Source organism: Copadichromis virginalis, linkage group LG22 (assembly GCF_057382275.1).
Source record: "Copadichromis virginalis isolate Kocher_CV1m ecotype Utaka linkage group LG22, C_Virginalis_male_GT1.1, whole genome shotgun sequence".
Lineage (NCBI taxonomy): Eukaryota > Metazoa > Chordata > Actinopteri > Cichliformes > Cichlidae > Copadichromis > Copadichromis virginalis.
Window position 1 is genome coordinate 21,619,387 of NC_140638.1, and position 13,115 is coordinate 21,632,501.

A 13,115-nucleotide genomic window follows, 5' to 3' on the forward strand; every position below is an offset into this window, starting at 1 on the left:
ATAAAGTCTTTGCAGGCGGACTTGACTCAATTTTCTTTATTTCCTTTAAAATCATAAACAGCTGTCCTCATATGAGGAAGAAATGCACAAACAACTCAAAATTGAGTCTCAACGGCACAACCCCCCACTGAGAGATGACAACAGGAAGCTTGCAACCATCTCTGAGGGATGTTCAGTGATCCGAGCCAATTGCAGACCACCTGGAGGTTCCATTACATGGCACCATGGGATATTTACTCTACCCTGTGATGAGAAACCGTTTATGGGTATGTGAATGCCTGTGGCTGAAGAAGAGGCTGTATAGGGGATGGGCGCTGCGCATGCATGTGGTAACAGCGTAAGTGAGTAAAGCGGGGGGGGGGGGATACTGGCCAATGTGTGGGAGCCTGTGAAGTTTTAAATCTAAAAATATGATCAGTGGTGTAAAGCTGAGGAGTAATATGTGAAAAACAAATGCTTTGATGCAACTCTAAAACCTGCGGCTCTTTAAATAAAAAGTGTCAGTACACTGAATATAAACACCGTAATACTTCTAAGTTACATTGTATCAAATAGGTGAGGTACTGCGTTAAAAGAGAGTCATTAAAACGCTAATGTACAGCGTAAAATAAAAGTACACAATGCTAATGTTTCAAATATCCCTCCATTTCCTTTAAATAACTTAAGCACCCAATAAGTCCATCTGCTATCACTTCCAAATCTCTCTGGTTACACTTTACCTAGCGCTCGTTTCATCGGTGCAGAAACTGTGAAAAAAAAGTCGTTATTTTACAAACTGTTTTGTATTGGAGTATTTTTCAGTTAGCAACATATCTCCTCACACTCATACAGTCCAACTTTGTAATCTAATTTTAAATTTTACAGATCAATCTTTTCAACAACACCAAAAGCTTATTTCCCAAAGGAAGAGTTCTGTTTCACAATTAAAACCCTTCAAACATGCTGATTTTTCCAGCGGTCTTCATTTTTGTTATTTCTTTAGTCTCTCCCCTCTACATTGGTTCTTGGTCCCCTTGTTAACACAGTTTTTCGCTGAAAACCTGATTTGACATTGCAGCAGAAGTGTCTGCAAATGTGAACAGATCTGAAGATGCACACATGTACAGGACACTGGAATTTCACTCATCTTGCTGGTTTATACTATAGGAAATATAAATAATCTCTATTGTCTTTGTGTGTCAGCTGCTAGCTGAGGCGTGGGCGGTCCCAGCGGTCTATCGCAAATCAAGCACGGGTTGCTGTGGCAGGGATCAGAGGATGAGTTTCATCATACTGAAATCCAGATCACTGGAACATTTCACTTGCTTTCCATTCTCCCAGATGTAAACCTTTCCCACTGATGACAACAAAAGGCAGGAATTGGTTTCTGGGAGCTGTAGGAGGGCCCCTACCACCACTTCTCGAAGAAGATCCTATCTTTGGGGAGGCTGAGGTCCATGAGGGTTTTTGAAATTGATTCAATCATTGGCGGGGGTCCACACAAGTAACACAGAGTTTTTTGTGGGTCCACGTGTTTCCGCAACACCTCCTCTGTGAGTCTCCCATCTGATGAGACACAAGGGAAGCAAATCAATTAATTAAGACGCGGTGCTGCGGCACCTATCCCATCTCAGTCGCCTACATGGAGACTTAGCCTATGATGACACAGATAAATCAACCAAGACAGGCTGTGGTTGAATGTGACAGTTACTCAATCATCTCATCCAAACAAAGAAAAGCGAAAGTGCAGTATTTACGGTTGACAAACGGCAGGAGTTGTAGGTCGACGTCTGTGCTCTGCTGCGTGACATGGAAGTCACAGGAGAACTTGTCAGGAAACTCTTGGCACACCTCAATGATAGAATTCTGGGAACACAGAAGGTAGGATGTTGTACATTTATAAAAGTTTATTAAAATAATAAAAACAAACAAACAAACCTTCTCATAGATTTTACACACATGGAAATTTTCTAAAGCATACCTTGAACAGCAGCTCTTCGGTGTTCTTGGCACTGTAACAGAGGTGGGCGGAGCCTATGTTGTAATCCTGGCCACCTGAAGCTCGATTGAGACGCAGCAGATCTGCTGTGTGCAGCATAATTGAATACAAGGGATTGATCCCTACACCTCCAGCCACCAGCAGCAAATCCACAGAGGGTTCAGATGGCGATGGGTCAAAGAAGAATTCCCCGCCGACACGCATGGCCACTCTGGAGCCCACTGTACACTGAGAGGAAGAGGGAGAGACGGAGAAGTGGAAGGAGTTTGAAACAAACTGCAAAGCCAGCTAACTCGCATCCATCCGTGATAAGAAGCTGAAATAAAAATTTTCAGAGACAACAAACTGCATCTAAAACCAGCCTCAACAAGTGTAAAAAGCCAATTTTAGATCATACGCACTACAAATCGATGTTGCTGCTGTACGAGTGCAGCCGATATTACAAGTTACAAAAGGCCTTTTGAAGTCGAGGAGAGCACTAAATATGCCTTTATCTGCTTTAGCACACATGACCACTCGCCCACATGATAATGCATGCAGTCGTAATCTGCTGTGATGGTCCCTACACTATCCCTGTAACACAATATCAAACAAAAGGATCATAAAGTGATCTCAGAGCTGATAGATGTAAGTCTCAGTACCCTCAAACACACATCGCTCGTTCCTATTTACACACAGCATAGTAGCTCAAAGCTATTTTTTTGAGCCCATCATCAAACAAAGAAGCTGCAAACAAACATGTAGACTACAGAAAGGGAGACAGAGCTGGAAGAAAACGCTGTTAATATTCATACAACTACTGGCACCAGTGGAGTTTAAAAATGATGCGTTTGTCACACACACACACACACACACACACACACACACACACACACACACACACACACACACACACACACACAGTGTTGTGATATATTTGCTCTAGAATTTGATTTCATATATTAAAAGGGAAAAAAGCTATCCATACCTATCTGGTCCTGTTTTAAAAAAAAAAAGTAATTGTCACCCTTGTCATTTATTCCTGCGGTCTACCATTTATATTTTATTCCAACAGAGTTGGTGCAGATCACCGACAATTTTGTTATACATGTACACAATATTCCCTCTAAGCTGCGCACGTGCGCAATTGCGCACTGCTGGCACGGTCTCTGCGCACAGAAAATCTGTGTTGCGCACAAAAGAAAAAAATCTAACCTGCATTGAAATTAAAATTAATACTTTAACAATTCTGTTTTGCAGTGTTAGTCAGTAAGTAACTGGCTGCTCCAGTATGGGATTAGAACGATGCCACCATATCCCATAGTCCAGCCAATGATGCGATTCACATTCGTATATACGCAGTTAATCAACGTTGCTGACACCTATGACAGCGTCCTTATGTGCCGACACCGGTGTTTTAGCTAGCAAAGCGGCGTGGCTGATGTGGAGTGAAGCCACGTTAATGACAACGTGTACAACCATTGGAGATGTGAGCAGGACAGACGGAACAATTGACGGAAAAAGTGTGGACTCATACCAGTTTTTAAATTGTGTTGATAGGCCACGTAAAACCAGACCACAGACTCATAATACAAGTCAAAGCTTTTTTTAAAAAGAAAGAAAGTTGTGTTTTCAAAATTGGAGTTCAAGTTATTTTTACTTCCAATAGTGTTACCATACTACACAGGTCAATGACTAGATTTTTAAAAAATTTTCATTGTAAATGGGCTAAAGCAGTTAATTAAAAGTAGTCTAACATAAATGTAAATGCTGTAATTTGATTATTTTAATAAACCATGTAACTTGGATGGATTTGATGCTGGCGTGACCACAGTGCACACGTCTGATGTCGCTCACAGTGGTCCAAGGGACCGCTCGGGGAGTTTGCGTGTTCGCTCAGACACGTGAAAAATTAGAGGGAACATTGCATGTACAATAACAATAAAAGGCTACTCTATTCTATTCTGTTTAAGGGAACCCTCCTGTACATACAGTCAGAGGTGTTTATTTGAGATGACAAAATTATCTCCATCTGCTCTTGATGACATCATGAAGAGCCATGAGTTGGGAGCAAAGAAACTGTTTGACACTGAGCATTTAGAGCAGTCTGAATTTCTGACTCATGTTTGCTGACCTCACTGTGTGACATTTTGAGCCATGTTTAAAATTAAATCCACCATTATAATAAATAAATGACACAAAAGGAAAGATACAAGAGAGCTCAATTAATGGTTGTTCGCAGATAATAGGGTGTATGCAAACACACACACATCAAACAATTCTAAAAATATCAGCTCATTTATCTTGTTCCATTCAACACTTGTGTGATTATGTCGTAATGTGGATTGTAATGCTGTAACACCTTATCCATTATTGGTCTTAGCCTCATGATTTTTGAACCTCTGCTGTTTTATAATATTCCTTTCAGTTTTCTTGATTTTCATACAAAACCAGAGATCTGGATACCATAAAGGTCGTGATTATTGTACTCACTGTAGTGTGGACCCAGTGGGCTGGTGGGTGTTTGGCATATTTGACAGCCAGTTCAACAACTCCCTCCCTCTGCAGCAGACCTGGGCTGGAGCACATGGAGAAGCCTCCAACCTTCTCCACATCAGGGATAAAGAAATCCACCCTGCAGACACACAACAGCAAAACACAGCATTTAATCATTCAGTTTATTGATTATTTACATTAGCAGATGTTTGAACTTGATCCATAGATTGTTTCACTGATTTTATTGTCACTTAGTTATTATTTTTGGGAACAATATAAAGATGTCTTTGAACAGTTAGCCAGCGTAGAAGAGTAATATATTAGACAAACTTTGGGAAATTGATCGGGTCTAGCCATCATAAGGGCCAGGAATGGTGACTGTAGCACAAATTGGTACATGCCTACTTGCTAACAGTTAATAAAACAGCAAAAACAAAAACAGGGCCAAAGTCGAAATGCTTATAGAGTGTTTCCATGTGCATCGACGCAGCAGAAATCCTCTTTTGGAAACCAGGGACAACAAAACAGAACCAGATGTAAAGCTGATCAGTTTATTCAAAGTGAAGCATCTCTTTCTTACACATAGTCACATCTGTCAATCAGTAGGAACAATAGAGTAGTCACAGTGGGAAAAATGCAGTGCTAAACAGTTGGGCTAATGTTCCACCAACACAATGACCTACTGTTACACCAGAGAGACCCTCAGAGGCATCATAAATATGGATCCGCTGTGAAATCATGTACATATGTTCCATCCACCTCCTCCTTCTCTTCCTCCTCTCCCACCTGGAGATGAACAACTAAACAGTCCCTTTTTTCTTAAAAAACATTGCAAGTTGAGAATTTCCATCTATTTACATTCATTATCAGCCGCCGCAGGGCAACTGGCTGCCAGTTTTATTTCTCACCACCGCCCACCAACAGTATGGGCTCATGTACATACTGCATGTGCAAGCTACACTAATTAACAATGGCAACACTGACTGACAGACCAGGACTGAGAACAAAACAGAACCAAAAAAAAAAAAAAGCTCTGGCTCATTGAAGAAGTTCCCAACCTGCTATTGGAAGAGTCTCTTGACGTTAGCTTAAACATTTCCTCATGTTATGCATCGGTCAAAAAGCTGCCAGTATACGAGCAACATCAAGGACGATAAACGCTTCCCCGTGTGTCTATTTTCAGTCATCCTCATCTGACTCAAGGCTTTAAATGATTAAGAGGCTTCGATCCTTCCTCCGGTTGATGGTATTGACCAATATGAGGACTACAGCTGAAATTTACTGGAAGTTCTGTAAGAAGTGCTTGGAAAAGATGAATCTGACACAACCCTGCCCCCATGTGGTGATTATAGGCACTACATGACAATGACTGATGAAGGAAGACCTAAGTGCTATCACTGTATTGGGTTTCTAATGGCACCATGAAGAAAACAGAAAAACTATTAGCTTAAATTTTAGTAGTAAACCAAATATACTTGTAATTACTTTATGAATACATGCTATGTAATTTATTGTCTTTTGCAGCTAGAAATCAAAGAAGATGGGAGTGTATCCACTATTTTAAATTAAGTTATTCCCAAAGTCTTTAGAAAGAGAACAGGCCTTTGTGTGTTAATGGACGCATTTTTCTTTTACAGCACTACAGTTTACAACTGAAAGCCAAATCTCTGCCCACATTACCAGGCTGCACTCTCGAGTCACACCAATAACGATGCAGCTCTGTTGCCTTTTGTTGTCCTTGGTTTTTCTAAATTGACAGACGCTATTACAACCCAGTGTCACTACACAACAATACGGCCATTTTACCTCAGGCATATAGAATGACGGGCCCAAGCACTCGTGGTTGGAGCTAACAATGCTGTTTATACCCAATTACACATAAATTACAGTGTAATAAAACAAAACAAGGACACGCTCTTGTTTGTGTGCCGTGCTGTAGAAAGAAAACATCATGCATTATATGCCACTTAGTGTACTTCCCATATGGCAAACGCCATGGGCATGTCTGAAAAACCACACTACTGCATAAACAGAACGACAAAGCCAGCGGTGTCAGGATATGTATTACAAGTCTGAACAGACGGGTGTACAACGAGGCCAGATTAATAGCTTCGTAAGCCATGTTGAACTCAGAGTTTTCTGTATCAGAAAAATGGGTCTCTATCTGGCTAAATCACTGCAGTAACTTATGCTGAACACATAACCTTTATGTATTTATGTATTCAGCTGGTGATGCAGAAAATGTTTAAATGTTTTTATACTTGTTTCTAATCTGATGACTAATCTCTTTTATATTGTTGGAAATGCAGCTATTAAGGCACAGAAAACACAACAAGAATACTAATAAAACATCTGTAACTTTGCTCTGCTTCACTTCAGCAGCATCAGGTAATATTCATATGTTGATTAATGGTTTTCTTTCGTTTTTGATTGACTGCACAATATATTTATAAAATCCCAGGCCAGGAAAATCACCTTCATGTTTTTCTGTGTTTTATCCACAGCTACTTTGACACAAAGGCATCTGCTGTGATGCTCACACCTTTGGTAAAGTCTCGCAAGTGTCAGCTTTCTTTTTATAGGTATACGAATATGGAAATGTACTGATGCATGATCTGAATTATAATATTTCTGACTGTCTGAGGCAAAATTTCCCCGATTCAAATTGAATCGAATCGATTCGGGGCCTTGTGAATTGCAATCAAATCCATTCTAGAAATCAGTGACGATACCCAGCCCTAATGCAAACACTCTTATCTACTCATTTTATTTGATTTTCAGTGTATAGTGAATGGTGATTTAGTGACTGGAATATATATATAGCATATAGGAATGAACTCTGACTTGACTTTTACTATGAATGTGCCAACCTGTGTTAATAGGATAGTAGTAATTACTTGGGTAGGAGATGTTCAGTCGGACAAACTTTGTCATGCCACCATTTCTAAATCACCCCAAGCATTGTGTATTTAAAAAAAAAGTTTTAATACTGGCATGCCATTAAATATGACAGAATGATCCATATTGGTAATACTGTTCAAATACTGAATACTGTTCAAATACAGTCTATAACTGTCTATAAGTTGTGTTTGATGTGCTCCTAGAGTGTATCCCACTCTGGGATCTTCTACTACTGACTGAAGCTGTCATATGAGTATTCTCACAGACATAAGTTTCAGAAAACTGCAGTCGACCCTGGTACTGTGTGTAGTTTGACCTGGAAAATGCTGATTTCAGTTGTACCTTCTCTTATTTAAAACTTAATGAGAGTCTACTCACCACTGGCCTGCTTTGAAGGTGAAGTTTGGATGCACGGCTATTCTCAGTCTTTTTACCGTCTCTGACTCATTTATAATTCCACATACTTGTGCTGGATACAGAGTCTAAGTCAAAAACCCAGTTAGAGACACACAGAGAAGAGTTCAGTGGTGGGTTAATAATAGTGTGGCACAGTTAACAGACATCAAGATCAGATTCCTCAGCTACACACTGTAGACTTACATTTTGTCTGTAGTTGTTCGAGGTCCTCTCTAGGTGGTCCATTTGCCTTTTGGAGGACATATTTCTTCTACTGAAAAGGAAACGGTCTGGTCACTTGTCTCGTATGAAAAATACTGTGTCGTGCAGTGAAGAGCAAGAAAGCAGCCACATGTGACACACACACAAGAAAAAAAAAAAAAAATATATATATATATATAGGCAGCAAGTGGAGTTTGCCCTCACTGTCAACAGGGAACCATCGAGTTAAGGATCCAGTTCATCAACATTAAAAATACAAAAAACCCTAAAACAAAAACACAGTTTCTCACTAACTCTTCGCAGCTCATTCACAGCACCTCGCACACTGTGGTGTGCACAGGGCACCAAGTGCTGGAGGGGGCTCCAAAACAGGCTAATGATCATCGATCATAACAATCATAAGAACTTATTTAAATTCAAGAAAAAGTACATTGGGCACCGTCAGACAATTAGAAGCAATATAAATACTACAATGAATTATGGTGCCCCCTACTTCATCTCCCAGCGGTTAGCAACAGACCCGCTGCCTACTACCATGATGTGCACACAGACTACTTAATGAGAGTCACCAGTAATGAATGCAGCCTGGGTTTAACAAAACAGCAGCTGAAGTAGTGCTTGTTGTTAACTGCTGACTTTCTTGTGAGTTTATTAAAAGCATGCAGATTTATAGGGTTACTTAAAGCAGCAGGATTATTAGTGTGTATTACTACACCCTGCTAATACAGAATAAGACATAATTTTTTCATTATAAAATGATATAATTTTTTGCTTCAATTTTATTTGCAGGTTACAGTATTTGGACTACTCCACGTGTTTACATGGATGCATTACTGATACATTTGTATATCATTTTTTTTGTGGTGGGTAAACGAACTGCATATTTTCTTCTTCTATTTGATTTTTCATTAGTTAATGAATGACTGTTTTATCAGGGTTACACCCAGAAACATTTCACAAATGCTGAGAAAAGCCACAGACTGAAACATGTAACCAGAGAGCTGCATGCATTTACACATTTAGCACAACAGCAGGATCTTTAGTAATTATTCCCATAATTTAATCCAAGCAGAGACTCGAGATCAGTCTGGACCTTATGCACGTCTCACTCTGTACACTCTGTGTTATGCACCTGTAACACAGAAAATCACAGCAACCATTCTCCTGCCATCACAGCTGTGGGAACATTTTATATTTAATGTCACTAAAGCTCTTTTGTGTTTACTAGGGGCCAAAATATAATTCTTATTGAGTTTTTTCAGTTTATTCAAAAACCGAGATTTAAGGAACGGTCATTATTGGGCACATGGATATTTCTCAAAGTGTCACTGAAAAGTTCCAGGAATGTGACCATTAAATATATAAATCACATCCTAGAAGTTCCATTATGCACCCTTGCTTGTGCACTTTGGCTCTAAAAAGGATGCGGGATCTCCACCAGTATGTCAAAACTGTGATCCTTACACCTGATGTCTACTTTGGCAAAGTGGATAACCAAGTTGACAATATCAGCCTCGAAATTAATTCCCGTTCCTATTTCCCACATGGACATAAATGAAAACTATTTGTTTGTAGCTAGAGACCCAACTCACCGCCTCCAATGATCCTACACATTGAAGTCAGGACAGTTGGTACCAAATAATGATGATGTTTGCTCTCTGCAAATGTTTAAGAGCCACAGTGAAATCACAGTGCAATGATCATAATGGGACGCAACAGAAATATATAGGAAGCAATAGAAGAATGAATTTCAAGGCTGATGTAAGGATTACCCCTTATAGGAAGTGATCTAAAAATAACAGCAATGCTGGAGGTAGTCTCCAAGATCTTGAAGAAGAGATGAAGACAAAAATGAGAACAAAAGCCATAATCTGACATTCTTTCTCATTTCATTTAGGCCTGTGGATAGTTTAAATCAGACTATATGGGCTCTGATTTTCTGTTGCTCGTAATACAAGAACAGGGGAGATGGGGGTCCACTCAAAAACATACACTTCTTTCGTTGTCAGAATCTACTTTGCCCCCTCAGGAAACTCACCTCACGACAGAGCTGGGGCCCAGCAGCCTACAGCAGAGCAGACCGGCTGCAGGACACGACAGACTGGAGGTTCGAGCAGTGGCGGACAGTAAACAGGAGATCCTCATCGCGACCTGGGTTCATGTCAGATTAGAGCAGAAAACACCTGGATTTAGCTTTCAAAGCCGGAGTCTGTACCTTATGCTTAGCATCACATATGAGTATTTTATACACCCACTTTTGTTTCTTTTCCGATCAGTATACACCTCCATGTATTAAAATCAGACTATTTTTAATGGAGTTTGGTGTGACCGCCTCCATCATGAGGTTAGCCGGCTAGTTGAAGCTAGCTACCGAGTAAATGCCGGTTACATTTCATTACTTGACACAAACTAATCATATTTTTCTTCTTACCGGCATAAGAGAGGACTTTACTTCTGTCAAACGCTCTTCATAATTGTCTCGTGTACCTTCGGAATAACCTTGGTGGTCTTATGATGACATGACGCGACAGGTGACTTCTTCTTCGTCGTTTTACTGCGGCTGGCGACTTCTTCTGTTCTAGTACCGCCCCCTGTTGGCAAATAGCATCCAGCGCCTGACCAGAACCCACATTCTTAGTTCAAAAGCAATTGTACTCCCTCAGAAAAAAACACAAACACAACGTAAATCCATCAGATGTCACTTGTGCTACGGTCTCATTATTTTAATAGTGACTTATTCACCAAAGTTTAATGTTTAGCGTTGAGCTCTGCAGGAGATTTTTGCCTTCTCTGTTATAGGTGCCATAGTGTATTAGACAGTCTCACAGTTTATATAGCCCATTTTAATGGATAGAATCCTTTAAATACTTTAATTCAAAAATTAACAAAATGCCATATTAATGAGGGCAATCTCCACTTTAGTTTTTTGTCACATGGCTGCTCTGTTGAATTTTACTTATTAATGCATGGATAACAGGCAATATAGAAATAAATTTGGCTCCATCTTGTGGCCATAAACAGTGAACATTGCAACGCCAGAGGGTGAAATTGTGGTAGTGTCAAGGCTGGCTGTGGAGCAGGCAAGAATTGGACCTACAGTGGGGCAAAAAAGTATTTAGTCAGCCACCGATTGTGCAAGTTCCCCCACTTAAAATGATGACAGAGGTCAGTAATTTGCACCAGAGGTACACTTCAACTGTGAGAGACAGAATGTGAAAAAAAAAAAAATCCATGAATTCACATGGTAGGATTTGTAAAGAATTTGGAAAATAAGTATTTGGTCACCTCAAACAAGGAAAATCTCTGGCTCTCACAGACCTGTAACGTCCTCTGTAAGAAGCTTTTCTGTCCCCCACTCGTTACCTGTATGAATGGCACCTGTTTGAACTCATCATCTTTATAAAAGACACCTGTCCACAGCCGCAAACAGACTCCAAACTCCGCCATGGCCAAGACCAAAGAGCTTTCGAAGGACACCAGGAAAAGTATTGTAGACCTGCACCAGACTGGGAAGAGTGAATCTACAATAGGCAAGCAGCTTGGTGTGAAAAAATCAACTGTGGGAGCAATCATCAGAAAATGGAAGACATACAAGACCACTGATAATCTCCCTCGATCTGGGGCTCCACGCAAGATCTCATCCCGTGGGGTCAAAATGATCATGAGAACGGTGAGCAAAGATCCCAGAACCACACGGGGGGACCTGGTGAAAGACCTGCAGAGAGCTGGGACCAAAGTAACAAAGCTCACCATCAGTAACACACTACAACGGCAGGGAATCAAATCCCGCAGTGCCAGAAGTGTTCCGCTGCTGAAGCCAGTGCATGTCCAGGCCCGTCTGAAGTTTGCCAGAGAGCACATGGATGATACAGCAGAGGATTGGGAGAATGTCATGTGGTCAGATGAAACCAAAGTAGAACTTTTTGGTATAAACTCAACTCGTCGTGTTTGGAGGAAGAAGAATACTGAGTTGCATCCCAAGAACACCATACCTACTGTGAAGCATGGGGGTGGAAACATCATGCTATGGGGCTGTTTTTCTGCCAAGGGGACAGGACGACTGATCCGTGTTAAGGACAGAATGAATGGGGCCATGTATCGTGAGATTTTGAGCCAAAACCTCCTTCCAACAGTGAGAACTTTGAAGATGAAACGAGGCTGGGTCTTCCAACATGACAATGATCCAAAACACACCGCCCGGGCAACAAAGGAGTGGCTCCGTAAGAAGCATTTGAAAGTCCTGGAGTGGCCTAGCGAGTCTCCAGACCTCAACCCCATAGAAAATCTGTGGCGGGAGTTGAAAGTCCGTGTTGCTCGGCGACAGCCCCAAAACATCACTGCTCTCGAGAAGATCTGCATGGAGGAATGGGCCAAAATACCAGCTACTGTGTGTGCAAACCTGGTAAAGACCTATAGTAAACGTTTGACCTCTGTTATTGCCAACAAAGGTTATGTTACAAAGTATTGAGTTGTATTTTTGTTATTGACCAAATACTTATTTTCCACCCTGATTTACGAATAAATTCTTTACAAATCCTACCATGTGGATTCATGGATTTTTTTTTTTTTCACATTCTGTCTCTCACAGTTGAAGTGTACCTCTGGTGCAAATTACTGACCTCTGTCATCATTTTAGGTGGGGGAACTTGCACAATCGGTGGCTGACTAAATACTTTTTTGCCCCACTGTAAATGCAGGACTCGGAAATTAGAAGCACAAACTAAAAAGTGGCTTTATTAACTTAAACTAAGCACAATATAATAAGATGAAAAAATTAAATCTACAACTCTTCATGGAAGAGGATTACTGCAAGGGAAGACACAACAAGGCAGGAGGATGAGACAAAAAGCAAGGGCAAGGCAAATATATACAAACACAGGATAACAAGAGGATGGGAAACAGGTGGGAACACAGCTGGGGATCACTAACATATTGACATCGGAGGAAGTAAAACTCGGCACGAGGCTTAGTGGAGACAAACCCCAAAAAAAGAAGGAAGGAACAGAATACAAGAAAAGAAAGGCAGACATGACACAAAGACAGAAAGGTAAACAAACACAGACAAGAGACAGAAACACATTTAGGCAGGAATAACCAGGGATTCCTGTAACACACTGAAACCAATAAATAATACTTAAAGAAA

The 13,115-nt window shown here is 40.6% G+C and overlaps 1 protein-coding gene across 4 annotated transcripts; it reads right to left on the reverse strand.

Annotated features, from left to right (window-relative positions):
* Positions 1–18: 18 nt before the first annotated feature.
* Positions 19–10,597, reverse strand: oxnad1 (oxidoreductase NAD-binding domain containing 1). 4 transcript variants are annotated; one of them, XM_085445852.1, is made up of 8 exons: positions 10,460–10,597; positions 10,011–10,123; positions 7,955–8,024; positions 7,733–7,836; positions 4,451–4,592; positions 1,961–2,206; positions 1,737–1,845; positions 19–1,545 (listed from the first exon to the last, which is right to left on the reverse strand). In XM_085445852.1, exons 2-8 carry the CDS (start codon positions 10,115–10,117, stop codon positions 1,388–1,390), a joined length of 936 nt encoding a protein of 311 aa, XP_085301978.1. In that variant the 5' UTR covers positions 10,118–10,123; positions 10,460–10,597; the 3' UTR covers positions 19–1,387. The 4 variants fall into 4 exon arrangements, with proteins under 4 accessions (XP_085301978.1, XP_085301976.1, XP_085301975.1 ...); XM_085445850.1 differs by having other exon boundaries at positions 7,955–8,021; positions 10,404–10,522; XM_085445849.1 differs by having other exon boundaries at positions 10,404–10,522.
* Between the last annotated feature and the right edge of the window lie 2,518 nt (positions 10,598–13,115).